The sequence below is a fragment of the Scyliorhinus torazame genome, chromosome 28 (genome assembly GCF_047496885.1).
Source record: "Scyliorhinus torazame isolate Kashiwa2021f chromosome 28, sScyTor2.1, whole genome shotgun sequence".
Taxonomy (NCBI): Eukaryota; Metazoa; Chordata; class Chondrichthyes; order Carcharhiniformes; family Scyliorhinidae; genus Scyliorhinus; species Scyliorhinus torazame.
The window spans coordinates 24,982,064-25,007,964 of NC_092734.1; the positions used below are offsets into that span (position 1 = coordinate 24,982,064).

The 25,901-nt window shown below is 47.6% G+C and overlaps 1 protein-coding gene across 3 annotated transcripts in view; it reads right to left on the reverse strand.

The window, feature by feature from the left end:
- The window catches only part of fuom (fucose mutarotase), a 138,991-nt gene that overhangs the window by 70,905 nt on the left and 42,185 nt on the right, over positions 1–25,901 (reverse strand). For all 3 annotated transcript variants that reach the window (XM_072491671.1, XM_072491674.1, XM_072491673.1), the window contains one exon: positions 20,049–20,147. In XM_072491671.1, coding sequence (XP_072347772.1) covers positions 20,049–20,147 — 99 coding nt within the window. The remainder of the gene's footprint in view (positions 1–20,048; positions 20,148–25,901) is intronic.

Genomic DNA, 25,901 nt, shown 5'->3' on the forward strand with positions numbered 1-25,901 from the left:
AAAGTTTTCATAAAATATCAATAACAAAATGAGAAAGAAAAAAGAACCCAACAGGGGTAAGTACAAAACACAATCTAAAAAAGCAACCCCCCAAACCCCTCCCCCCCGTACCTAAATAATAAATTAACATTAACACCCCGACTTAACACAACAGGTGTATACACCCCCTCAGACCCTCCAGTGTAAATAACATAAACAAAAATAAAGTAACCCCCCCACCCCACCCCCCGAGTTGCTGCTGCCATTGACCAATGACTAGCGTTCTGCCTGAAAGTCTAAGAACGGTTGCCACCGCCTAAAGAACCCTTGTACCGACCCTCTCAAGGCGAATTTCACCCTCTCCAATTTAATGAACCCTGCCATATCGCTGATCTAGGATTCCACGCTTGGGGGCCTCGTATCTTTCCACTGAAGGAGAATCCTTCGCCGGGCTACCAGGGACGCAAAGGCCATGAGGAGGGGCTACTTAGGGAGCGGCGGAACCTCCAGACGGAATTTGACCTGTTGACCACGGGGAAAGCAGAGGCACAGTGGAGGAAAGCGCAAGGGGCGACGTATGAGTATGGGGAGACGGCAAGTCGGATGCTGGCACATGAGCTTCGTAAGAGGGAGGCAGCGAGGGAGATTGGTGGAGTTAGGGATAGAGGGGGGAATACGGTGCGGAGTGCGGTGAGAATAAATGAGGTATTTAGGGACTTCTATGGGGATCTGTACAGGTCTGAGCCCCCAGCGGGGGAGGAGGGGATGCGGCGATTCCTAGATCAGCTGAGATTCCCGAGGGTGGAGGAGGAGGTGGCTGGTTTGGGGGCGCCGATTGGGCTGGAGGAGCTGGTTAAAGGATTGGGGAGCATGCAGGCGGGAAAGGCCACGGGGCCAGATGGGTTCCCGGTTGAATTCTACAGGAAATACGTGGACCTGCTGGGCCCGTTGCTAGTGAGGACTTTTAATAAGGCGAGGGAGGGGGGGACCTTGCCCCCGACAATGTCCAGGGCACTGATTTCTTTGATCTTGAAGCGGGACAAGGATCCATTGCAATGTGGGTCGTATAGACCGATCTCGCTCCTTAATGTTTTTTTTTTTAAATTTTTTTAATTCTCCTCCATTTTCACATTTTCTCCCACATTTACATCCATCAACGATAAACAATAATCAGCAAGATATGTCAGTCCCCATAATAACAACAACGATCCCATCTACCCACCAACCCCCAAACCTCAACCCGCATGTTTACATAAACAAATGACAAAAATAAATCAGGGATTACCCGTAGTCACCCTTAATCTTACACAGCTCCCACCCCCCCACCCCAGGTCTCCAGCTCCTCCCGTCCACTGCCTCTTGTAAAACTCCTCCCCCTACCCTCGGTTCCTTCCCCCCTAACTTTCCACCCCGGCTAGACCACTCGGACCCTGTTCTGCCAGGCTCCGATGGCCGCAGCCCCTCCCCCACCTCACTCCCGTTCACTGGCCGGCTTAAACCGGCCAGCGTGGAGGCCCCCGCCCGGGTCCCTTTCCCCCTTGCCCGGCCCCAGGAAAGCCCAAAGATCCCCTTTTAGCACACAAACCCCGCATATCCACCTACACCCCAAAGAACCCTCATTTCAAGTGAAAGTCCCGTCCCTTCCCTTGTCCAAATATATACCACATTGGCTCCTTTAATCTCTACACCCGCGCGCAGTGATACAAAAAAGAAGAAAATACAGTCATGAGGTTACATCGGCACATGGCCATTCCTCAATTTGTCAGTTCTGCCACAGTCCTTCTGCTTTCGCAAACTCCTCCGCTGCTTCCGCCGTTCCAAAATAAAAGTCCCTGAGCTTGTAAGTCACCCTCAACTTCGCTGGATATACAATGCCGCACCGCACCTTGCTAATGAACAGTGCCCTCTTCACCCGGTTGAAGGCAGCCCGCCTCCTTGCCAGCTCCACCGTAAAGTCCTGGTATACACGTATACCAGCTCCAGCTCACTGCACCACCCGCTTCTACTTGGCCCAGCTCAGGACCTTCTCCTTCACACTGTACCTACAGAAGCACAGAGTCACTGCCCTTGGTGGCTCACTCGCCTTTGGTACAGGCCTCCACGACCGATGAGCCCGATCCAGTTCATATCGGGAGGGGTCCTCCCCCTCCCCCAATAGTTTTGCCAGCATCGCGGCAAAATACTCAGTCGGCTTCAGTCCTTCAACTCCTTCGGGCAGCCCCACAATCCTCAAGTTCTGTCGCCTGGATCTATTTTCCAGGTCTTCCATTTTTCCTCGCAGATCCTTGTTAGTATCCATCACCTTCCGCATCTCCCTCCCCATCGAGGCAAGTTGATCACCGTGCTGCAATAAGGTCTCCTTCACTTCCTTCAGCGCCTCCCCTTGCTCTTGCACCTCCGCCACTGCGCTCGCCACCTCCGTCCTCACCGGGGAAACCGCCTCCTCCACCAGCACACTCAAAGCCACCCTCATCTCCTTCCTCACCGTCTCCATGCATTTCGCAATCTGCGCCAACTGCTTTTCAAATTCCGCAGCCATCACCTTGGTTATTTCTTCAGCCGTAAGCAGTGCGGCCTTCCCTGGTGCTCCAGCCTCCATTTTTCCTGGTGACCCCGCGATGACCTTTCTACTCCCAAACGGACCTCCAGCTGGTTTTTTTTCGGCCGTTTTTCTGCTCACCCTCGACATTTTTCTTTGGGTTTTTTTTCCCTCCTGTGTCTTCTCAGTGCCTCCTCCGTGCCTTCTCCCTTCTTCTGCCGCCTCCGCGGACCCTGGGACTGGGCGTAAAGCCCCGAAATTGCCGTTCCCGAGCGGGGGCTCTCCATTGTGCGGCCGCCTCCCGCCCGCCGTCACCGGAAGTCCTCGCTCCTCAATGTTGACGCTAAGTTGCTGGCGAAGGTGCTGGCTACGAGAATTGAGGACTGTGTCCCGGGGGTGATTCATGAGGACCAGACGGGATTTGTGAAGGGTAGGCAGCTAAATACAAATGTGCGGAGGCTCCTCAATGTGATTATGATGCCCTCGGTGGAGGGGGAAGCGGAGGTAGTGGCAGCTATGGATGCGGAGAACGTCTTAGATCGGGTGGAGTGGGAGTATCTTTGGGAAGTGTTGCGGAGGTTTGGATTCAGGGAGGGGTTCATCAGTTGGGTCAGGCTGCGAAATAGAGCCCCGGTGGCGAGTGTGGCTACGAACCGGCGGAGGTCGGAGTACTTTCGGCTGTACCGGGGGACGAGACAGGGGTGCCCCTTGTCCCCCTTGTTGTTTGCACTGGCAATTGAGCCGCTGGCCATGGCACTGAGGGAGTCCAGGAAATGGAGGGGATCGGTTCGGGGGCAGAGGAACACCGGGTGTCGTTGGATGCCGATGACCTGTTGTTGTATGTTGCGGATCCAGTGGAGGGGATGGCGAAGGTCATGCGGATCCTTAGGGAGTTTGGGGACTTTTTGGGATATAAACTCAACGTAGGGAAGAGTGAGCTCTTTGTGGTGCACTCAGGGGCCCAGGGAAGGGGGACAGACGAGTTACCGCTGAAGAGGGCGGAAAGGAGCTTTCGGTACCTGGGGATCCAAGTAGCTAGGAGTTGGGGGGCCCTGCACAAGCTCAATTTGACGCGGTTGGTGGAGCAGACGGAGGAGGATTTTAAAAGATGGGATATGCTGCCACTCTCACTAGCGGGTAGGGTGCAGTCGGTAAAAATGACGGTCCTCCCGAGGTTTCTCTTTGTGTTCCAGTGCCTTCCCATTATGATCCCCAAGGCCTTTTTCAAACGAGTAAGCAGGAGCATCATGGGATTTCTGTGGGCGAATCAGACCCCGAGGGTGCAAAGCGTGTTTCTGGAGCGTAGCATGGACAGGGCGGGGGGCTCGCGCTGCTGAATCTGTGCGGCTATTATTGGGCAACCAATGTGGCGATGATCCGTAAGTGGGTAATGGAGGGAGAGGGGGAGGCGTGGAAGAGGCTGGAGATGGCGTCCTGTGTGGGCACCAGCCTGAGGGCGCTGGTGACGGCACCGCTGCCGCTCTCGCCGACAAGGTGCACCACGGGTCCGGTGGTGGCGGCGACGATGAAGATCTGGGGGCAGTGGAGGCGACACAGGGGTGAGGTGGGGGCCTCGGTTTGGTCCCCGATTCAGGAGAACCATCGGTTCGTCCCGGGAAGGATGGATGGGGGGTTTCGGAGCTGGCATCGGGCGGGGATTAGAAGAATGTGGGGCCTGTTCATCGATGGGACGTTTGTGAGCCTAGGGGCATTGGAGGAGATGTTTGGGCTACACCCGGGAAACGCTTTCAGGTACATGCAAATGAGGGTGTTTGTGAGGCGGCAGGTGAGGGAATTCCCGCTGCTTCCAGCACGTAGGATTCAGGACAGGGTGATTTCGGGTGTATGGGTTGGAGAAGGCAAGGTTTCGGCGATTTACCAGGAGCTGAAGGAAGAGGAGGAGGCCTCGGTGGAGGAGTTAAAGGGCAAGTGGGAGGAGGAGCTTGGGGAGGAGATAGATGAGGGTCTGTGGGCTGATGCCCTGAGTAGGGTTAATTCTTCCTCCTCTTGCGCCAGGCTCAGCCTAATACAGTTTAAAGTTACTCACAGAGCGCATGTGACAGCGGCGAGGTTGAGTAGGTTCTTTGGAGTGGAGGACAGATGTGGGAGGTGCTCGGGGAGCCCGGCAAATCGCGTCCATATGTTCTGGTCGTGCCCGGCACTGGATGGGTTTTGGAGAGGTTTTGCGAGGACAATGTCCAAGGTGGTGAACGCCCGGGTTAAGCCGAGCTGGGGATTAGCATTATTTGGGGTATCGGACGAGCCGGGAGTGCAGGAGGCGAAAGAGGCCAGTATTCTGGCCTTTGCGTCCCTGGTAGCCCGGCGGAGGATTTTGCTATGGCAGGATGCGAAGCCCCCTCGTGTGGAAGCTTGGATCAATGACATGGCAGGGTTCATCAAGCTGGAGAGGATAAAGTTTGCCTTGCGAGGGTCTGTGCAGGGGTTCCTCAGGCGGTGGCAACCGTTCCTAGACTATCTCGCGGAGCGTTAGGAGGTCAGCCGCAGCAGTTGCCCAGGGGCAGGGGGCGGGGTGGGGATGGGGGGGGGGGGGGGGGGAAAGGGGGGAGGGAGGGGGGGTTCTCTTGGGGGGGGTTTGGGTCAAGGTGGGGGGTTATTCCCTATTTGTGCTGTTTACTGTTATAAGGGGCGTTACTGTACATGGGAAAATCCAATGTGTAATTTCTACTTGTGTTCTTGTTGCTTTCTTTTTGTTGGGGGGGGGCGTTTGTTGAAAATTTGTTGAAAAACTTAAATAAATATATATATTTTTTAAAAACAAGGCAACTGGTACAAAACTGGTCTCCCCAGTGACATGAGGCAGAAAATAAAATCTTCCTTCACCTGTACCTCTCCTAAGATTTTATCGTTGAATAATTACGATTACTGGTCGATAGCTTTTAGTTGTGTACATAGTTCTGTGTCTGTCCTCCTGCTCTATTTAACTCTCGTATGAGTGAATAGACTAAATGCTGGTAACATGTGCCAAGCCTTTCCTTCGATCCATATTAATTATAATCTGAGTAGGGATGTCTGCTTTACAAGCTACTTTCTCATTTATATTGCTGTTCTCTTTGCAAAGATTAATTGGCCTGGAGACTGCGAAATAGACAGGGGTGCTAGTGGGTTACAATTGTTATTCACACAATGCAGTTATGTCCAGGTAGGCGGTTACTGCTTCGTATTCTGGAGATGTCGTTTACTTCAAAAGAGTATCCAGTGAGTGTCGTCTTTTAACTGCTTTTCCTTAATCTGCTCGTCATCGACTCCATTCAGTCAGAAGGAAATGTTCTTATTGTCCCTCCCTCTGCCTGGTAACTTGTTTGATTTAGGTAAGCGGTGGCCCAGCATTTATGTCAATGGATTGGTAATCCCGAGGTTTGAATAGGGATGGGAGTTTAAACCCCACCCCACCATGTTGGTTTGTGAAATTGAATTCAGTTAATTAAATCAATCCAGAATAAAAATGCGATCTGGCGGCCATGAAATGCTTGGAGTGTCGTAACAGTGCGACTGGTTCTTTTAGAGCAGTGTTTTTCAAACTTTTTTTTCCTGGAACCCATCCTTCGGAACCACACCGGCCGACCTCCGCGACACACATCACATTTGCCTACCTTTAATGTGAGATGGGTGCCTGCTTGGTCCTCACGATCTCACTCGAATCAGGTTCAAAGGAGGAGAGGGCGATGCGCACATCAGGGACAGGCTTCAGCCAGTTCCTATGTGCCGGCTTCAATTTTATGAAAACGGAAAATCCAGGGCAGCACGGTGGCGCAGTGGTTAGCACTGCTGCCTCATGGAGCCGAGGACTCGGGTTCGATCCCGGCCCCGGGTCACTGTCCATGTGGAGTTTGAACATTCTCCCCGTGTCTGCGTGGGTTTGACCCCAACATCCCCAAAAGATGTGGCGGATCGGTGAATTGGCCCCGCTAAATTGCCCCTTAATTAGAAAAAAGAATTGGGCACTTCAAATTTTAAAAAGCATAACCGTATTTTTTTAAATTGGAAAATCCAACCTTGCACATGTAAGTGGCGGTGAGAGGCATAGCATCAAAATGCTTGTTTTGCTCAGCATTGGGAGATGTTACTCCAGATTGCGCACAGCCTCATGGTCTTTTGGTGTGATTTTAATGTGGTATCTCAGGTCAGGTACAGCAGCGTAATCTTTTAATTTGGAGTCAGCTCTTAGGTAATAACTGACTCTGGGGTCTCAACCTCAAAAGGAATTTTTCACCGGCCACTTCTCTTTCAATATCTTAATATCTGGTAAAGAGCAATGTTCAAAGAAAATGACAAAAAAAAATTTTTTTTTATTGTCCTGATGATCTTTCTCAGGGTTACACACAGCCGGGTCCTGGAGGTTGGTCTCCAATTCCTGGACAGTCCAGGCCAATCCTGGAGGGTTGGCGATCTTCCTCCATCTCAGTCTCCTTGTGACGTCCCCAGCATCAACGATTGGAGTCCTGCTCCCAGACAACCTGTTCCAGTACAGTTACAACCCTGGCACCTACCCGACAAAATGGAAGATTGCCCAGTACGGTCTGGCCATAAGAAGGACAATAAATCCCATCTGGCCATTTACTGTACCATCAGCAGACTCTCAAATCAACAGCAAAGTGATGGAAGGTAAATTACTCATCAATAACCTACTCACTGATGTTCAACCAGGATCGCTTGGCTCCAGACCTCAATACAACCTTTAGCCAAACATGGATCAAAGTGCCAAATTCCAGATGTGGGAGTGACTGTCCTTTGACATCAAGGCAGCTTTTGCCAAAGGGGGGGGGGGTCTCTCTCTTAGCATACCTCGCATAAAAGGCGATGGTTGTGGTTCTTCAAAGCCAATCAGCTCAACCCAGGACAGTGCTACAGAGTTCCTCAGGCTCAACCATCTTGATTCACTTCATCAATGGTATTCCCTCGAACATAAGGTGGGAACGTTAGCTAATGATTTTGCAGTGTTCAGTTCCGTTTACAACTCCTCGTATACTGTTGCTAACTTTTGGTTGGCTATTAATTCGTAATTTGCTCTGTTTTATAACCTTTGCTCTAGAGTCGCCAGGTATCTTTATGATACCGCCACGAGGTTCAAGGTCAAGGACTGATCAATAACTCAATACACCACTTAGTAAGATTCAAATCAAAACACATTTATTATACACAGTAAATCACTACTCATGCATAAACTCTACTTTCTAGACTATTCCTATCACTAAAAGGCCTATACTTAGCTTTGGACTGGCCCACCAGGTCAGGGGAACAAATGGCCTTTCGTTCAGGCCCTGAGTCTGCAGGATTCAAAAGCTGGTATGGACTGCTAGCTAGGAGCGCCTATCTCATAGCAACCGTTGACTGGAGACTTACTTGGTTGATGCGGCAGCTTGGACAGGTCACTCTCACGGGTTGATTCAAGTTGCTGAGTGACCCCGCCAAAGAAGGACGATTTGAACTTGGGGACTCTATTTTATAGTCCCCAGGGGCTTCCCGCCCTTCGGGGCGGACCCCGTACCTGGTTCCAAGTGATTGGACTACGTTCCAATCACTTGGATCGATTTCTCCAATACTGGAGCTGTTCCCTGATCGCTGGGCGGTCCCTGAGTGTCCCTTGGCCTTCCTTTGTCTTGGCTGCTGCTGGCGCCGAGGAGTCTGGCTTGGCCTTATTCACCTTAAATGTTTCGATTGTTCCCGGGGATCGCTCATTAGTATGCAGATGGCTGTGAGTTTCAGTGCTGTCTGGGCTTTTGCAAGTTCTAATACACAGGAGACTTTGCACTTGCTAGTTTTTGCCTGTGTTGGCTGAATTTCCCTGTAGTCTTTGCGGATCTCCATTTTAAGTCAGGAAGTGGCCAACCCAGGTGGCTACAATACTGAAGCAGTTCATGCAAGCATGCAGCAAGACCTAGATAACATGAAGGTTTGGGCTGGTAAGAGGCAAGAAACATTCCTTCCCCACCAGTACCAGGCATTGACCATCTCTTACAAGGGAGAAACAAACCACCTCCCATCGACATTTAATTAACTTCCAGTCATCAAACCCTCCACTGTCAACACCCGAGGGGTCACCACTGAACAAAAATGGACCTGGACCAGCCACATGGACTGCAGCAGTTCAGGAAGGCGGCTCACCACCACCGTTTCAAGGGAAATTAGGGGTAGACGATAAATGCTGGCCTAGCCAGCGTCACCCGCATCCCATGAATGAATAGTAAACCAAAAACGTAACTATTGTGGCTATAAAAGCAGGCAGGGAGGCTGGATATTCTGCGGAGAGTAACTCATCTCCTTACTCCCCAAATCCTGGCCAGCATCTGAAAGTCACAAAAGGTTATTCTGCAAGTACAGCAAGTGATTGGGCAGGCAAATAGAATGTTGTGTTCATTGCAAGGGGAAGGTAACATAAAAGAAGGGATGTTCACTGCAGCTGTGCAGGGCCTTTGGTGAGACATCTGGAATACTGTGTACAGTTTTAGTCTCCTTACTTCAGAGAGGATATAATTGCATTTTAAGCAGTTCAGAGAAGATTCATTCGACTAATTCCTGGGATGAAATGGTTGTCTTATGAGGAGCGTTTGGACAGGTTGGGTCTATATTCATTGGTGTCTAGAAGAGTGAGAGGTGATCTTATTGAAATATACAAGATCCTGACGGGATTTGATAGTGTGAGTGCCATCAGGATGTTTGCTCTTGTGCAGGAGACTTTCTTTCTCTCTGAAAGTTCATTAGCCTGTGGCGTACTCTTCTTTCCTGGAGAGCAATGGAGGACGGGTCATTTAATAGATTCAAGGCTGAGCTAGATAGATTTTTGATTGACAAGAGATTCACGGGTTATATGGGGCAAACAGGAAAGTGGAGTTGAGACCAAAGTCAGATCAACTACTATCTTCTCGAACGGTGGAGGAGAGTGGAAGGACTGAATGGTGTACTTCCTGCCCCTGAGTTCCTCTGTTCCTATGTCACCTTCCTTCATTGTGACTGGGTCAGATTTCTGGAGCTCCCAAACCAACAGCACTGTGGGACTACCTTCAGCACGGACAACAACCGTTCAAGATACCAGCTCACCGTCATTTTTGTAAATGCAATTAAGGATGGGCAATAAATGCTTATGTGAATCAATAAATATAAATGTGAAAAAAAACATATCCTCCAATTTCTAAGTTAAATAGCCGCTTATGTTTCCAGGATCAATGCTGTCGATATTTAAAAGTCCCTCAATTCCTTTTGACTACGTGTCTTCAAACTTCAACTTCAAACAAGCTGAGATATGCAAGTCCCTCTTTAAAACCAATTAGTCCCTGAATTTCAGCAAACCCTCTCCAGTATATCCTGGTCTTTTTAGGGTCAGACACATTGGGTGGGATTTTCCGTCCCGCCAGCTCTGCTTTCCGGCGCGGTGCGACACCGCTGGCAGCAGGACTTTCTGTTCACGCAGCCGGCCAATGGGGTTTCCCATTGTGGCCACCCCCACAGGTGGGGTGGGGGCGTGGGCGCGCTGCTGCCGATGGAGAATCCCGACGGTTATCTTACACACACTGAGGCCAATAATTCATTGTTCACCATTTAGAGTACTAATGCACATCAGGCATCATGTTATCATGGGTTATTGCAGAGGGGAAAGCTTTTAAAATGTTACCCATGTCCTGGCTCGCTAGAGGAGCCCTGAGTGCTCTAATCGAGTTGCTGGAGCTCTGTGCTGGTTGGTCAGCTCAGGTACAGCGATTCCTTTGTCTTAGGAGGAAGTCGACTTGAGTCAAGTAGCTTCATCGTCTTGCAACAATTTCACTATTTCACGGTGTTGTTGAGAGTTACAGTTTTGTGCCATTGGCACCTTCATTGTGCCATCTATTCTTACCAATGGAGGAAACACACATTGAGTTTTGAATAAGTGGGACCTTATGGTGATCATGCTGGTCAGTACTGGACAGCATTCAAGGAGGCGTGCAAACTCCGTCAACCCAGAGATCCAAAGTGATTGATATCTGATGCATTCTGTTCAATCTTGCCCTGCCAAGGGCCATGTTTAATTCCCAAATCCCAAGCGGTGAAGGATGGAAGTGAAGCTCACCTGTACACATTTTTTATTTTTTATTTTTTTAATATAAATTTAGAGTACCCAATTCATTTTTTCCAATTAAGGGGGAATTTAACGTGGCCAATCCACCTATCCTGCACATATTTTGGGGTGTGGGGGCGAAACCCACGCAAACACGGGGAGAATGTGCAAACTCCACACGGACAGTGACCCAGAGCCGGGATTGAACCTGGGACCTCGGCACCATGAGGCAGCAGTGCTAACCCACTGCGCCACCGTGATGCCCACCTTTACACATTTTAATCAACGTCCATTCATAGAGCTGCACATTCCAAACATGCACCGACGAACCAAACAATGTCGGATTCCTGTTTCGAAGTACAGCCGCACAAGGGAATCCCCAGCTAATGCCCACCACCCAAATACAATTAAGTACAATTAATTTGCAATGATCAGGCTGCTGTAGAAGAAGAAACCTCCCCTGCCAGAAAGCTATCAGGCCTGATAAAAGTCGATGAGCATGTCACATGTGCTGATTGCACATTTACTGCTTGTCCCTTGAATATCTCAGGAGCCACTGGACAGATGCCCAGCGGCAATACAAAGTGCCCCGTTGAAACATGGGCGTGCCCGTACTGTCGGAGGTCACGTCAACAGCTACAAGACTGCATCTAATATTCCTGTGCGAGCTTCCACCAGGCGCCTGTATAGTTGGGAAGCATTTTGAGAGCCCCCGGGGATGAGGAAGGGGCGAAGTAAATGCAGCTTACTTCTTTCTTAAAGTGAAGTGTTGTTTCGATGCATTGTTGGGCATCATGGTAAAATGAAGCAAATTGTGGGTCTCTCCACCTGCCAATCATTCCAGAGACCAACAAAATGTTGTCCTGACCTGTTCACAGGACCTGGTCACAGATGATAAAATAGCCATTGCTTTCTGCTACTTCTCGCTAAATGCCCAAAGAAAGCACTTCCAAGCCCGCTATAGTCCAGAAAGCTCCCGCCACCCTACCCCTCAACCTCAAAAGAACAACTTTCTCCTGCTGGCAAAGCATCCTGCTTCGGGAGGGAGTGAGGAATGGGAGGGGAGAAGATTGTTCACTCAAAATTCAGGGCTGTTTGGAAAATGTACACTAAGATCTAGATTAAGAGAGATCAATTCCTTGTATGTAGGATACCGACTGCTTCCTGGCCCACTTCGGTTACTCTGCTACTTTTAATTTAGGTTTTACGACCCAGGAGAGGAGGAGCCCAAGGCTTCCGCCCAAGAGTTAAGCACAGGTCATGTTGCAAAAGCTGAATTTTTTCTCTCACTAATATGAGCCTCCTGTGGAGGCCCTGAGCCATTTGAGGATAAGATATGAATATGCAGACGGGAAAATCCCAGCTGGTTTGTCAAGCCAGTGTAGCCATCTGGGATGGCCACTTCCCGATTACAAAATGGACACTTTGCAAAGATAATACTAAGAAAGCAAGCAGGGGCAGGGCTTGTCTGTTGATTGGAGCCGTAGCTCCCAGACAAGACCGATACTGCAAAACCATTACCATACTAATGAGCCATCCCCGGGGACAAAAGTGTAACATTTAAGTAAACGATACCAAGGCAGACACTCCGGTGCCAGAGGAGGCCAGAACAAAGCAGGCCAATGGCCACCTAGGACACGCCCCCACCATCAGGGCACCCACCCCTCGACAGGAGGAAATCGATAGGAACGATTGGGAAACGGCCCAATTAATTGGGGCCAAGTTCAAGGCCCGCCCAAAAGCGCACAAAGCCCCTTTTGGGTCTAAGAAGAATCCCCCAAGTAAGAATCGCTCTCTTGTGGCTCCGGCTCTCACCAAGGAGAGACCTGCCCAACAGCAACATCAGAACAAGTCCAAAGTCAACGCACGCTACGAGACAGACGCTCCTAGCTGTTGTTCCATACCAATTTGACCCCAGCAACCTCAGAACCGAACAACGGCCATTGTTCCTCTGACTGAGTGGGCGCCCGAAGCGAAATATAGGCTTTTAGCAGTAGTGATAGTTTAGTTTGTAGAGTTTTATGCATGAGTATATTTGACGGTGTGTGTAAATAAATGAGCATTGAGTTTGAACTAACTAACTGGTGTATCGAGTCTTTGATCAGTATTCGGTTTTGAACCTTGTGGCGGTGTCGGAAGATACCTGGAGACTCTAGAACAAACGTAAAAATAATAGAGCTGGGATAACTTTAACCTCCAAAATCAGGTGGTTTTGGGATTGGGTCGGATGTCAAAATATAAACAAAACTATTAAACCTAAACCCATCCTGCCTCAAAGTCCCAGGTTAAACAGAGGCAGAGAGGAGGATGGTGGAGCAATAAACCCACTCCTTGGAGACGGGACTCTCATTTAAATATTTTAATGAGGCGATGTCCGTCAGACTTTATCTGCATTTCAGGATTAACGTTCCCAGTTGGGCTTCCCGGGCCCAGGTGTACCTGATAGCTAAAATGGGAGCAAGACTGGATAAAAGCAAATTACTGCAGATGCTGGAATCTGAAACAAAAGAGAAAATGCTTGGAAAATCTCAGCAAGTCTGGCAGCATCTGCAGGGATAGAAAAGAGCGAACGTTTCGAGTCCGATGATTCTTTGTCAAAGCTAACAGACAGAGACAGTGGGGAATATTTATACTGTGCAGTGAGAGTGAAAGATGAGTCATAGCCACAGAAACCCAGGGAAACCGGGTGCTAATGGCCACAGAAACCAATGGAGAGTGCCTGGCAGACCCCAGAGAGAACAAAAGATGTGAAAGGCCAAACAGCAGGGAAACTAACATCAGAGGATGAACTGTAGATGTGGGGGGAGGGGAAGGGGGAAGCAAAGAGGAGAAAGGTGAAGGAAAGGTGGATAAGATTGGGGGGGGGGGGGGGGAATTAAATATATATTAAGAAAGAAAGAAATGGTAAAAGACCGTTAAAATGAAATGAAAACAAATGGGTCGAGGTGGGGTAGAGCAAGACTGCATGGAACAGGTAAGCAACAGGAAGGTCAGAGTCCTGAATGCGCATAGACTGCATCAAGACTGCATGGAACAGGTAAGGGACTTTACAGCGCTGCTTGTGGGCCTGTGGATAAGCAGGTGGGCTTTTCCGCATTGCCACACAAACCAGGGGCTGGTTTGGCACAGGGGGCTAAACAACTGGCTTTTAATGCAGAACAAGGCCAGCAGCGCGGGTTCAATTCCCGTATCGGCCTCCCTGAACAGGCACCGGAATGTGGCGACTAGGGGCTTTTCACAGTAACTTCATTGAAGCCTGCTTGTGACAATAAGCGATTATTATTATTATTTATTAACCTTCAAGGGATCACTCCCCCCCCCCCCCCCCAACAATCACTGAGATCCGTTCCCAAGCCTGACCTTCGATCTTTCACTGACACCCCCACCCCTTGTCCATTGCCAATCTCCTGAAGGCCACTGGGGGATGAATGTGTGAACAGCCCCTCCCCCGAGCACTGTTGATGCCAAAGACACTGGCAGTGAATCCGTTTTCTTTCAACTTGTTTTTAAAGGTCTCCTGACTGGCAATTGCCACATTTTGTGCCAACGCACTGCTCCGGCGCATCGGGGTGCCAGCGTCGTGATGCCATTTTCATCCTGGCACAGGCGCAGAACCCATCTCCGGCATTGGGAGCTACCAGCTGTTCCTCGGACAGACCAGGAGACTGGAGAGAAGTGGATGTCTGATGTCACCAGAGCAATGTAGGGTCATTCCCAAATTGTGGAATCCCATTAACTTTGTGAGACCCACATGTCAACAGCCTGGTTTTGAGCATCACAACTGCAAGAAGCAGGAAAACAGAGGAAACCCACAGAGCCAGAAAGTCATTACAGCACAGAGGGCCATTCAGCCCATCAAGTCCATGTCAGTTCTCTCTAGCGATCTTTCCCTGCTCTATCCCTGTAGCCCTTAAGTTCCTATCTAATTGTCTTTTAAAATCACTCACCAACTCTGCTTCCATCAGCCTTGTAATCAGTGAGGTCCAGGTCACTACCACTTGTTACACTGAACATTTCGCTCTTACACTCCTCGTGTAGCCATCACTCCTCGTGTAGCCATTTCCCAGAACCATAAATCTGTGTCGTCTGGAACCATGTACGATTAACTCATAGGCACAGCTCTTCTGAGCTCTCTCATCTAAACAGGGGTCATAATCTTGTGTACCTCTATCAAACCTCCCCACAACTTATTTTATTCCAAAGGTAAAACACCCGGGCTCCGACCGAACATCATTGCTAAGATCCTTCATCCCCGAAACCATTCTAATCATTTTTTAAAAATTCATTCAAGGGTTATGGGCTTCCCTGGCTGGGCCAACATTCACTGCCCAACTCTTAACCGCCCTTGAGCAGCTGGTGGTGAGATGCCTTCTTGAACCGCTGCAGTCCCTGTGCTGTAGGTGCATCCACAGTGCTGTTAGGGAGACGTCCTTGCTCCAAAGGGAGTGCAGCGAAGGTTGGCCAGACTGATTCCTAGGATGGCAGGAGGGACATATCAGGAGAGATTGAATCGGTTAGGATTGTATTCGCTGGAGTTCAGAAGAATGGTGGAGGGGGTCTCATAGAAACCTATAAAATCCTGACAGGGCTCGACAGGGTAGATGCAAGAAGGGTGTTCCCAATGGTGGGGGTGTCCAGAACCAGTGGTCACAGTCTGAGGATACAGGGGAGACCATTTAAGACTGAGGTGAGGAGACATTTCTTCACCCAGAGAGTGGTGAGCCTGTGGAATCCGTCGCCACATAACGTAGTTGAGGACAAAACGTTGTATGTTTTCAAGAAGCAATTAGATTTAGCATTTAGGGTGACGGGGATCAAAGGATGTAGGGGAAAAGCGGGATTAGGCTATTGAGTTGGATGACCAGCCATGATCAGAATGAATGGGGGAGCGGGCTCGAAGGGCCGAATGGCCTCCTCCTGCGTCTATTTTCTATGTTACGGAGGGAGTTTGAGGATTTTGATCATTCCGGGAACAATCGTTATCTCATCCAGGAGCAGTGAACCGCAACACATAAATAATTTACTTCACCAGCTCCGAGCTTGATAACAAGAAAAGCAAAAGAAACCAGAAGGATTCCCACTCCGGATTCTCAATTGAAAAGTTCCTCGTGTTGGGCCTTCAGCTGAACGCAAGAAGCGGCTCAGCTGTGATGCCCTCCACAGTTCAATATCCACGCTCGGGGATCACGCGCTATTAAACAGCTCCTCACAGCCAGCCAGCCGAACCTCGGGGAACTGCACCCCAGCGCCAGTCAGTGACTGCAGGAGGGCAACGGAGAGGACCTGGGGGAACGGATTCCTCCGCAAGCAGGGTATTGACTGCCCCTCACATCACAATGTCATTGGATAAAATCCACAAGATTCAACGGTTCGGAATTTTAAAGAATGTCAGCAAGAATAAGAAGAGAGAATAATCATGAAATATTCAATTTCACCAAAGGCTGACATCCAGATCTGTCAAGTACATACACTGGCAGCCTCGCAACACTCATCCTCCAAGGGTAGGGATGGAACTTGACTGTCTACCAAGGCTCAGTAATTGGAATTTCAACATTCTCCTGCTGTGCTCTCAAGTTCCCTGAAGGTCCGTTTAAAAACAGGCTCCATTTCAAGCACTGACTTTTATTAAGAGGACAGTGATTGTTATATTTCGAGCAGTTTGATTTTGCTCCGTCCAGTTCAGGCAGGATAAACAATTGTATGAGTGCATCGGCAAAGCCACCAATCATTAAAACCTTGCTCAGATATTAAACAGGGGCCTATTTAGTTACAGATAAATAGTTATTCATTTGTACCATGTGTCCTGGATCAGTTTTTATACGTTTCAGTAATTCTCTGCTGCATACCAATTGTCAAAATATTGTGTCATTTGTTAAAAAACTTCAGCAGAAATTGGTATTATGCTGGCATGGAAGACAAAGAAGAGAATACATATTTACCCAAAAATAAATCCTAATGGCAGAAGCGAATTGTCTTTTTTTTAAAAAGAAAATTGGATCAAACTCCATCTTATTCTTAACAATTTTCTTTTAATTACGTGAATCGCGGGGTCAATCCTCGGGGCAAATCCTTGACCAATCAGAGTCAAGCTACCTGGTTTAAATTTTAAACAATGCTTGGCAGTTAAGTGTCAGTCACCATCAGCCGGTGCATTTTCCATGGCAACACATCTACCAATTAGAATCCACTTGCCAACCAATCAGCACTCTATTCTTATAAAGTAAAAAGTTGTTGTTTCCCCTGACATTGGTATTCTTGTGATTTGTCCTGATGAGTGCGATACAAAAAAGCTTCAACAAACTGCCTTTTTTCGGTAGTACGCAAGTTATATGATGATGTTGATTCATTGCTTGTCTCAGTTATCAGTCAGCATGCAGGTATTCCTTTCAAGCACAATTGTTGACCCTCGACAGGGAATTTCAGCAGGCTAATCAGTGTGTGCATCACCGATTACCTTGCTCCTGCTTTTACTTGATGTAGGAACGTGGAAGTCATTGCACAGCAATCAATAATCATAGCTTGCATTTGTGTAGCACCTTTTAAAGTAGCAAAATGTCCTATTGCACTTTGCAATTCACCTGAGGAAGGAGCAGTGCTCCGAAAGCTAGTGTTTGAAACAAACCTGTTGGACTTTAACCTGGTGTTGTAAGACTTCTTACTGTGCTCACCCCAGTCCAACGCCGGCATCTCCACATCATGACTTTGCAATTTGACATTGAGCCAGCTCAGGGTATAGTAGGACTGTGGGGTGGGTTTTAGAGTGTGTCTTTTCTATAAATGTTTTTTAAGGGGTTTTTGAACAAAGTATATTTACCGTTATGTACACAAAATAGAATACATATATATACATAGAAGAGATGGGAACACGCGCAAAAAACTAAACAAACAACAAAAAAGAAGTTAGAATAAAATAACTGGTATGGGTATTTTGTGCTAGGCCAACAACAGCAGCTCTGTACAATTAGCAATATTTTTTTTAGCACATAAGGAGGCATCTGTTTGTGGGGGGGGAAACTGAGGGGGTACATATACATTTGGGCGTCGGGGAAACAATTACAGAGGGCAATACGCGGATGGATCTGGTGTTGGTGTTGTCGCTTGCTTCTCCCGGACGGTTTTCGTTGCCGTTGTCGTCTCGCTTCAACCGTTCTTTAGAGTGTGTCTTAAAGAAGGATAAGGTCAGTAGACTGGAAAGAGAGGATCTTAGATGGGAGGATCAAGATGTAGAATCAGTTGGATGGAGCAAAGAGGCAGCAAAGGGCAGCAGGCATTAGTGGGAGTTGTTTATAGGCCACCAAACTGGAGGGGTAATGTTGGGTGTGGCACAAGTCAGGAAATTAGTGATGCATGTTACATGGGGAAAAATGAGCGACTTCAATTTGCACACAGACTGGGTTAACCAAAAGAGCACCAATGCTCTGGGGTGTGGTAAGAGATGGGTTTCTGTACCAGTACGTTGAGCCGCCAATCAGGGATCGGGCTATTTTGGATTTATAATTCTGTGATGAGAAAGGGCTTATTAATAACTATTCTGTAAAGGAGCCTTTGGGAAACAGTGACCATAATATGATGGAAGTTTTCATTAAGTTTGAATGCAATATGGCTTATTCTGAACTAGGGTGTTAAATCTGAAGAAAGGAAGACATGAAGGTATGAGGAGCAAGTTGGTTCCAGTGGATTGGAAAAATACATGAAACGATTTGACGGGAGACTAGCATTCAAAGAAATACTATATGGTCTACGCCAGATATACATTCCTGCAAGGCACAAACACCCAAAGAAAAATGTACGTCAACTGTGGTTAATGAAAGAAGTTAAAGATTGCATTAGATCAAAGGCAGTGAGTTATAAGGATGCCAGGAAAAGTGAGAATTTTTGAGGATTCGGTGCAATTTGGAACCCAGAAAAGGAGGTCCAAGAAACTGATTAAGAAAGGGAAACAGTAATATGAATGCTAACTAGCGACGAACATAAAGACAAACTGTAAATGTGTCTTTAGGTATGTGAAAAGGGAAGGATTATCTAGAAGAAATGTGGACCCAGGAAATCTAGTACAGGGAAACGGTGGACAAACTAAACAGTTACTTTGCATCTGTCTTCACGGAAGAAGATACAGAAAATCTTTCAGAAGTACTAGGCGGCCAAGAGACTGGCAAAACTGAGAAACTAAAATAAATTAGTACTCATAAAGAATAGTACTGGAAAGGTTACAAACCCCTAGCCAGCTGAGCTTCATCTCGAAGGAGAAGGCTAGAGGGATGGTGAGTGCACTAGTCGTTATCTTTCAAGCTTCTATAGATTGTGGAAAGGTTCCCGCAGACTGGAAAGTAGCAAGCGTAAGCCCATGATTTAAGGAGGGAGAATGGAGAGCTACAGACTTTCTAGTTTGACGTCAGTTTTCGGGAAAATGTTAGAATCTGTTATAAAGGCTGTTAAGACTGGGAAAATCGGGCAGAGTCAACATGGATTTATGCAAAGGAAATCCTGTTTGACAAATTTATTGCAGTTCTCTGAGGATGTTACTTGTAACATAGATAAAGGAGAACAAGTGGATTTGAAGTATTTGGATTTTCAGAAGGCTGAGGAGGTTAGTAAACAAAATTAGAGGGCATGGAATTGAGGAAAACATGCTAGTGTGTGTTGAGAATTGGTTAACAGGCAGAAAACAGAGAGTAGGAATAAAATGATTACTGTCAGGATGGCTGTTATCGCAAGGATGAGTACTGGGTTCACAGCTCTTCACAATCTATTTTTCTTTAAATTTAGAGTTCCCCATTTTTCTTTTTTTTCCAATTAAGGGGCAATTTCGCCAATTCACCTACCCTGCATATCATTGGGTTGTAGGGGTGAGACCCACACAGACACGGGAAGAATGTGCAAACTCCACATGGACTGTTACCCGGGGCCGGGATCGAACCCGAGTCCTCAGCACCGTGAGGCAGCAGTGCTAACCACTGCGCCACCGTGCCGCCGCCGTTCGCAACCTATATAAATGATTTGAATGTGGGGACCAAATATGCATTTGTCACAAAAGAAGGTGGGATTATAAGTTGTGAGGAGAACACAAGGAAGCTTCAAGAGGACTTTGGCAGGCCAAGTGAATGAGCTAGGACATGGCAAATCGAATATAATGTGAATACCTAGGAAGTTACCCACTTTCGTAGAAGAAAGAGAACATTTCTTAAATGCTGAGAGGTTGGGAAGTGTGGGTACCCAATGGGACCTGGGTATCCCTGTTCATGAGTCAACACGCACACACACTCACGGTCAATACCATTAAACTCCCTGCATAACCGTACCACACAGACCACAGCGATTCACGGTGTCTCACGACCACCTTCTTCAGGGCAGTTAGGGATAAGCGATAAATGTAGGCTTTGCCAGCGACACATACCATGAATGTAAATGTATTGGCACAGCGAGGGAATGGATGGAGAAGTGTTTGGCATCAGCTGATGCGGGCAGGTAAGCTGCTTCACTTACCTCAAAACCAACACTCGACAATAATTCCATATACTTATCCCAGACTGGAGTCTGGAGGCCCTTTACCTCATCTTCATGCACCAGTGCCATCACTGCAGCCTAAACAATAATAACATGGCAACACGTCAATGGGGCATTAACATCTTTATTCAGGTCAACTCCTAATTTTAGAACGGGTTATGATGACATTTCCATTTGTTTGGCCGTTACTTTCATTGTTAACACTCTACATTTCTCTTCTTTTCTGGATGCTTTCATCTGCTTGCTTATTTCCACCAAGGATGTCTCTGCTCACCCTCACCACACGATTTCTGGATCAGCCCATCATGAGCCCGTGACTATCATTTACTCGAAGAAATTCTAATTATTCTCCTGGCTGATATCAGTTTTTTTTCTCCTTCCTGGTAAATGGGGTGACCCACAACCCACTCTCTTTCAGATAAACCGTACTGTTAAAAAAAGACATGTTGTCGAATGCTTGGCAGTTATCTGTCGGTCAGCATCAACTAGTGCGCGCTCCATGTCGACTCCTCTAACAATCAAAGTCCACGTGCCAACCAATCAGCACCCTCGCCTCATAAAGAATACGAAGTCTTACAACACCAGGTTAAAGTCCAACCGGTTTGTTTTGAAACACTAGCTTTTGGAGAGCAGCTCCATCATCAGGTGAGTGAAGAGGTGGGTTCCACAACCACATATATAGACAAAGTCCTTGACTATAGAGTAGAATCAGAACGATAATTAGCTCATCAATGTTTCAAAATGCTCTTTGCTCGATGTAAGATGCTGATTCATAAGTGGGTTATGACTTGAGACCATGGGCTCGATTTTCCCACCATTTTGTGCTGGGAGTGTCACGGCTGAGGCCAAAAGGGGCTTCACTCTGGACGAAAAACCGTGCACGAGTCACCTGACCCACGGTGGCCGGTTGACACTACCAGGGTGCCAGGTTGGCACCGCAAAGGGACGGGGTCTGAAGAGGGCCATGCCCATGAAAGGGGGGGGGGGGGTTCTGAAGGGGTATATGGTAGGATGAAGGAGGGTAAGAAGGGGTGTCATGAAGGTTGGGGGTTGAAGTGGAGGTCCTGAAAGGCAGGAGGACTGAAAGGGGGGGGGGGCCCGAAAAGTGTGTGTGTGTGTGGGGAGGTGGGGGTGCCATCACACTAAATTTTATTGATGGGTGGGCTGGTTACCCCTCAGGCATCAAGGTTTGAGAGTGATGCCTATGTCGTCTGGGGGTCACATTGTCCATGACTGGAAAAGTAAGTTCCCCATTGCAGAAAACAGTTCTCAGTGCGGCCCCCAGGTCTGGATCTCACCCAGAAAGCTGGAGCCGGCAAGGGGGGGGGGGGGAACAAACTTGCCCAAAATGACACTCCGTCCATATTTACCATTCTCCAAACTGTGGGTTCCCAATCTTAAGATAGAGCAAAGGGAGGAGCCGAGTGAAAGCGATACTTCTGCGGGAAGGATTGTGGAAGACTGGAGACCGAGTCATCCGCAGTTACTCTAGATAGGCAAACTGGCCTTGGGCGGGCGGGTTGCTCACCTCAGCTCTTGGCAGGAGGTGGAACGCCCAACAGTCTGAGGGAAAGTAAAAAATGATAGTAAAATGATAGCTTGGAAACCTAGCCATTCGCCATCAGAAATCAGCAAACAGTTACTCAGGCGGGAGTTAAAATGTTCTTTAAAATGTGCCAAAGCCACTCAGTATGAAAAGAGTTATGCCCAGAATCAAGGAATTCTGGGAAACATCAATTTTGCTCCCTTCACAGGTATCAATAACAACAATGGAACATAGCTGGGATGAATCATAGACGTTTACAGCATGGAAACAGGCCCTTCGGCCCAACTTGTCCATACCGTCCAGTTTTTAACCACTAAGCTAGTCCCAATTACCCACATTTGTCCCATATCCCTCCATAGCCCCTTACCCATATAACTGTCTAAATGCTTTTTAAAGGACAAAATTGTACGTGTCTCCACAACTGCCTCTGGCAGCTCGTTCCAGACACTACCACGCTGTGTGAAAGAATTGCCCCTCTGGACCCTTTTATATCTCTCCCCTCTCACCTTAAACCTATGCCCTCTAGTTTTAGACTCTGCATGGTGATGTCCTTAGAAGAGATAAGCAAAATATTTTGTGTGTTAGGAAAGATAAGGGTTGGGGGAAGAACTTTGAACATCTATTCATCCTAGTCGTTCAATAATCCAACTGCTTTGTTAACATAAGACTGTCCCAAATTGGTCTAGTACTATTAAGTAAGAGATGGGCAATTCAGGAGCCTGAAACTAGCGAGTCACCACAAGCATGTTTGCAATAAGCCAAGAGATATGTATGAAATCCAACCTTAATTAGGACACTACCAATTTGTTTGGAAACCATAGCAATTTCAGGCCAATGTACATTATGCAAATAATTCCAAGCCAATTTCAGGATGTATGGTATTGAAGCCTTGTCTGAACCAATCTCTGCCTGCACGCTGCTTTGTGGTATCTTGTGGAAGACGCTCGGATATTGGGTGGCACGGTAGCACAATGGTTAGCACTGTTGTTTCACAGCGCCAGGGTCCCAGGTTCGATTCCCGGCTTGGGTCACTGCCTGGGCGGAGTCTGCACGTTCTCCCCGTGTCTGCGTGGGTTTCCTCCGGGTGCTCCGGCTTCCTCCCACAAGTCCCGAAGGACGTGCTTGTTAGGTGAATTGGACATTCTGAATTCTCCCTCAGTGTACCCGAACAGGCGCCCGAGTGTGGCGACGAGGGGATTTTCACAGTCACTTCATTACAGTGTTCATGTAAGCCTACTTGTGACAATAAAGATTATTATTATAATTTGATAGATAACTGCAATGCAGGAATTAAACTACTCTTTCTGCAGAGAAAATGTAATTTTTATACAGTCAGAGGGAATTCAGGAGAGCCAAAGGCAGAAAAATGTTCAACATATATGTATAGAATACCTCTCTGAAACTATGTAAAGCATAATGATCAAAAGCAACAAACATACTAAATTAACCAGGTTACAAAGTGATCCTTCTATTTTGGTTAAATGTGCTCAGTATTGAAATTCAGGGCATCACGTACACAGCTCACGGCAGTTTAGACGTCAGCAACTAATTAGCAAGATTCTATCTAAATCAGGATAAAAATTAATGGAACGGCTTGAGAGCCATCAAAGCTTTTAATTCTTGTCTCTGGAGCCTCCAAATCATGTGACAATGAATCATGCTCGAGTTAAGGGGAAGGGTAGAAACAGGCAGTGTCCACCGCGCTCTCACTGAATCCCCCAATAAGTAATTTCTTTTTAATTCTCCCAAACAAAGTTCATTGAGGATTGGCAGACTGGGTGAGGCTCATTCCAACTCTCTGGTTCCGGTAGAATTGGTCACACAGTGGGGGCACAGTTTCAGCTGGCAGCCTCTGGCGTGTTGCTGGCATTTGGAACCAACTCCCTTTCTTGTTTTGAAATGGCAGCTTTCATTTCCATTCAAACAAACAGAGATCCAAAAGCACATGAAAAAAAGGAATGATCACTGATGTGACCTGCTTTTTAAATCCACCATACATGCAAGCATCCCCACATGGGATGAATTGGCAGCCTCTTCACTCCTTCAAGGCTGTTGGCTCAATGCTGGCTGATTCAGCAGCAATTGAAACTCTTAACTCGGGAACCACGCGAGATTATTCACTGCCTATGCAGAATCGAAATGCAGGGGAACATCCTTCGCTAAAAACAAAAGGGCATCAGCAACTTACGCTAACTGTCAGCTCCCGGGTTTTAGAGCACAAGTGTTACGGACGCTAATCAGCTCTCAACAGCGGCTAAGAGACTGGGTCAGATGCCATAATTTTTAAACGTTTTAATGCGGTGCAAAAAGATCGATTTGTTTCAGGAGTGATAATATAAGATTGGTTATTTTGTAAAAAAAAACTTTATTAAAACAAAAGAAAACAAGATTTTAAACTTTTTATCAGCTCTAACACAAACAGATAGCATGCAGTTTCTTATCCTTAACACACTAGTTCCCATTAAACATCATTCATAATAACCATGCCGCTCTCATTCCACTTGCACAGACAGGCCAAGGCAAACTTGCCTTTCCGAAGCATTTTTTTTTCTGGTAGGGACATTTATTCACAACCTTTTTCCAAAGTCTGCTTCGTTGGCAACTTTCAAGACCTCCCTGGTTGGTTTCCACAATCTTCTGCCTGTAACTGTACAAAACAGCATTTCTTCTCTCTCTCTAAAGTCCACCAATCCCTCAAACAAAGGTATTCCCCTGAGGTGGACAGACTTGTTATCTTGGCTGCCTGGTTTCCCACTCTTGTTTCTACAAAAGAGCAGAGCTATGCAATTCACATGCAACTAACATTGATACACAGAATTCCTACAGTGCAGAAGGAGGCCATTCGGCCTATGAAGTCTGAAAGAGCACCCGAGGACCCACTCCCCCGCCATATACCCATAACCTGCACATCTTTGGACACCAAGGGCACTTGATCATGGCCAATCCACCTAATCTGTACATCTTTGGACTGTGGCAGGACACCGGAGCACCCGGAGGAAACCCACGCAGACATGGGGAGAATATGCAAACTCCACACAGACAGTCACCCAAGGCCAGAATTGAACCTGGGTCTCTGGCCCTGTGAGGCAGCATTGCTAACCACTGAGAGACCATGCCACCTAACCTTCCATTGTCAGACAAATAGATAATCAGATTCTATGATGGGCTAATGGCTTACCAAACAAGGTTGTCCCGAAGGACAATGGACCTTGAGTGGATCACCCTGGCTGAACCAGGGCATCACGTGTATTCCCACTAACGAGGTTAAGTCTGAATGGGACATGGTAACTCGGGCTCTCGGGATATCTGACTCTGCTGCTGGCAGTCTTTTCCCTCAGTCTCTTTAACCCCTATCTCTTGGACCCCATTTCTGGACCCACGTTCCTAATATCTCCATATCGTGACACCAGTGAAACTGGAGATTGAAGGAAGAGTTTTAGTTCTCGACAGATAGGTAACGCGATCAATTAATCTTCAAAAAAGCTCCGATTCAGGAAGAAAATGTACGAGATGTTGCAATCATACTCGATTTCCAATCATATGATACAAACCCGGGTTTTATTTATTTTCTTTTAGTAGGACTCCCCACAAGAACGATACATTTTCAATCGGGCAGGAATAGGGTGCTCCTCTGAGGGTCAGTGCCGAATCACCTCCTTCTGCCCTGTAGGGATTCTGTGATTTTCAAAAAGGAATAATGATATTAATATTCCTTGGACATATTCGGTTGCTGGTGGCATTTCTGTGTTTCCCTATTGAAGGCCAAAGTGGAGGGAGATGCACCTCGCCAGAGATATCTTGGAGGTTTTTACCTCTGCAATTCAGGCAGGGTGTCAGCAGGAACGTTGTTTGCTGCAAACCATCTGCAGAGGTTACGGCAGCAGAGCGTGGCAGCCCAAAGGGAATTTCCGGAGCGTGTGCAATATTCCGCACAGAAGCACCTAACTCAGTTTCAACATTTATTATTGACCAGGGTGGCACAGTGGTTAGCACTGCTGCCTCACAGCGGCAGGGACCCGGGTTCAATTCCGGCCTCGGGTGACTGCCTGTGTGGAATTTGCACGTCTTCCCCGTGTCGTGGGTTTCCTCCGGGTGCTCCCGTTTCCTCCCAAAGTCCAAAGATGTGCAGGTTAGGTGGATTGGCCATGATCAAAGCGCAGGGTGACAGGGATAGGGCGGGAGAGTGGGCCAAGGTGAAGTGCTTTTTCAGAGGGTCGGTACAGGCTCGAGGGCCCCAATGGCATCCTCAGCACTGTCGGGAGTCTATTGTCCTTTGGACTATTTTA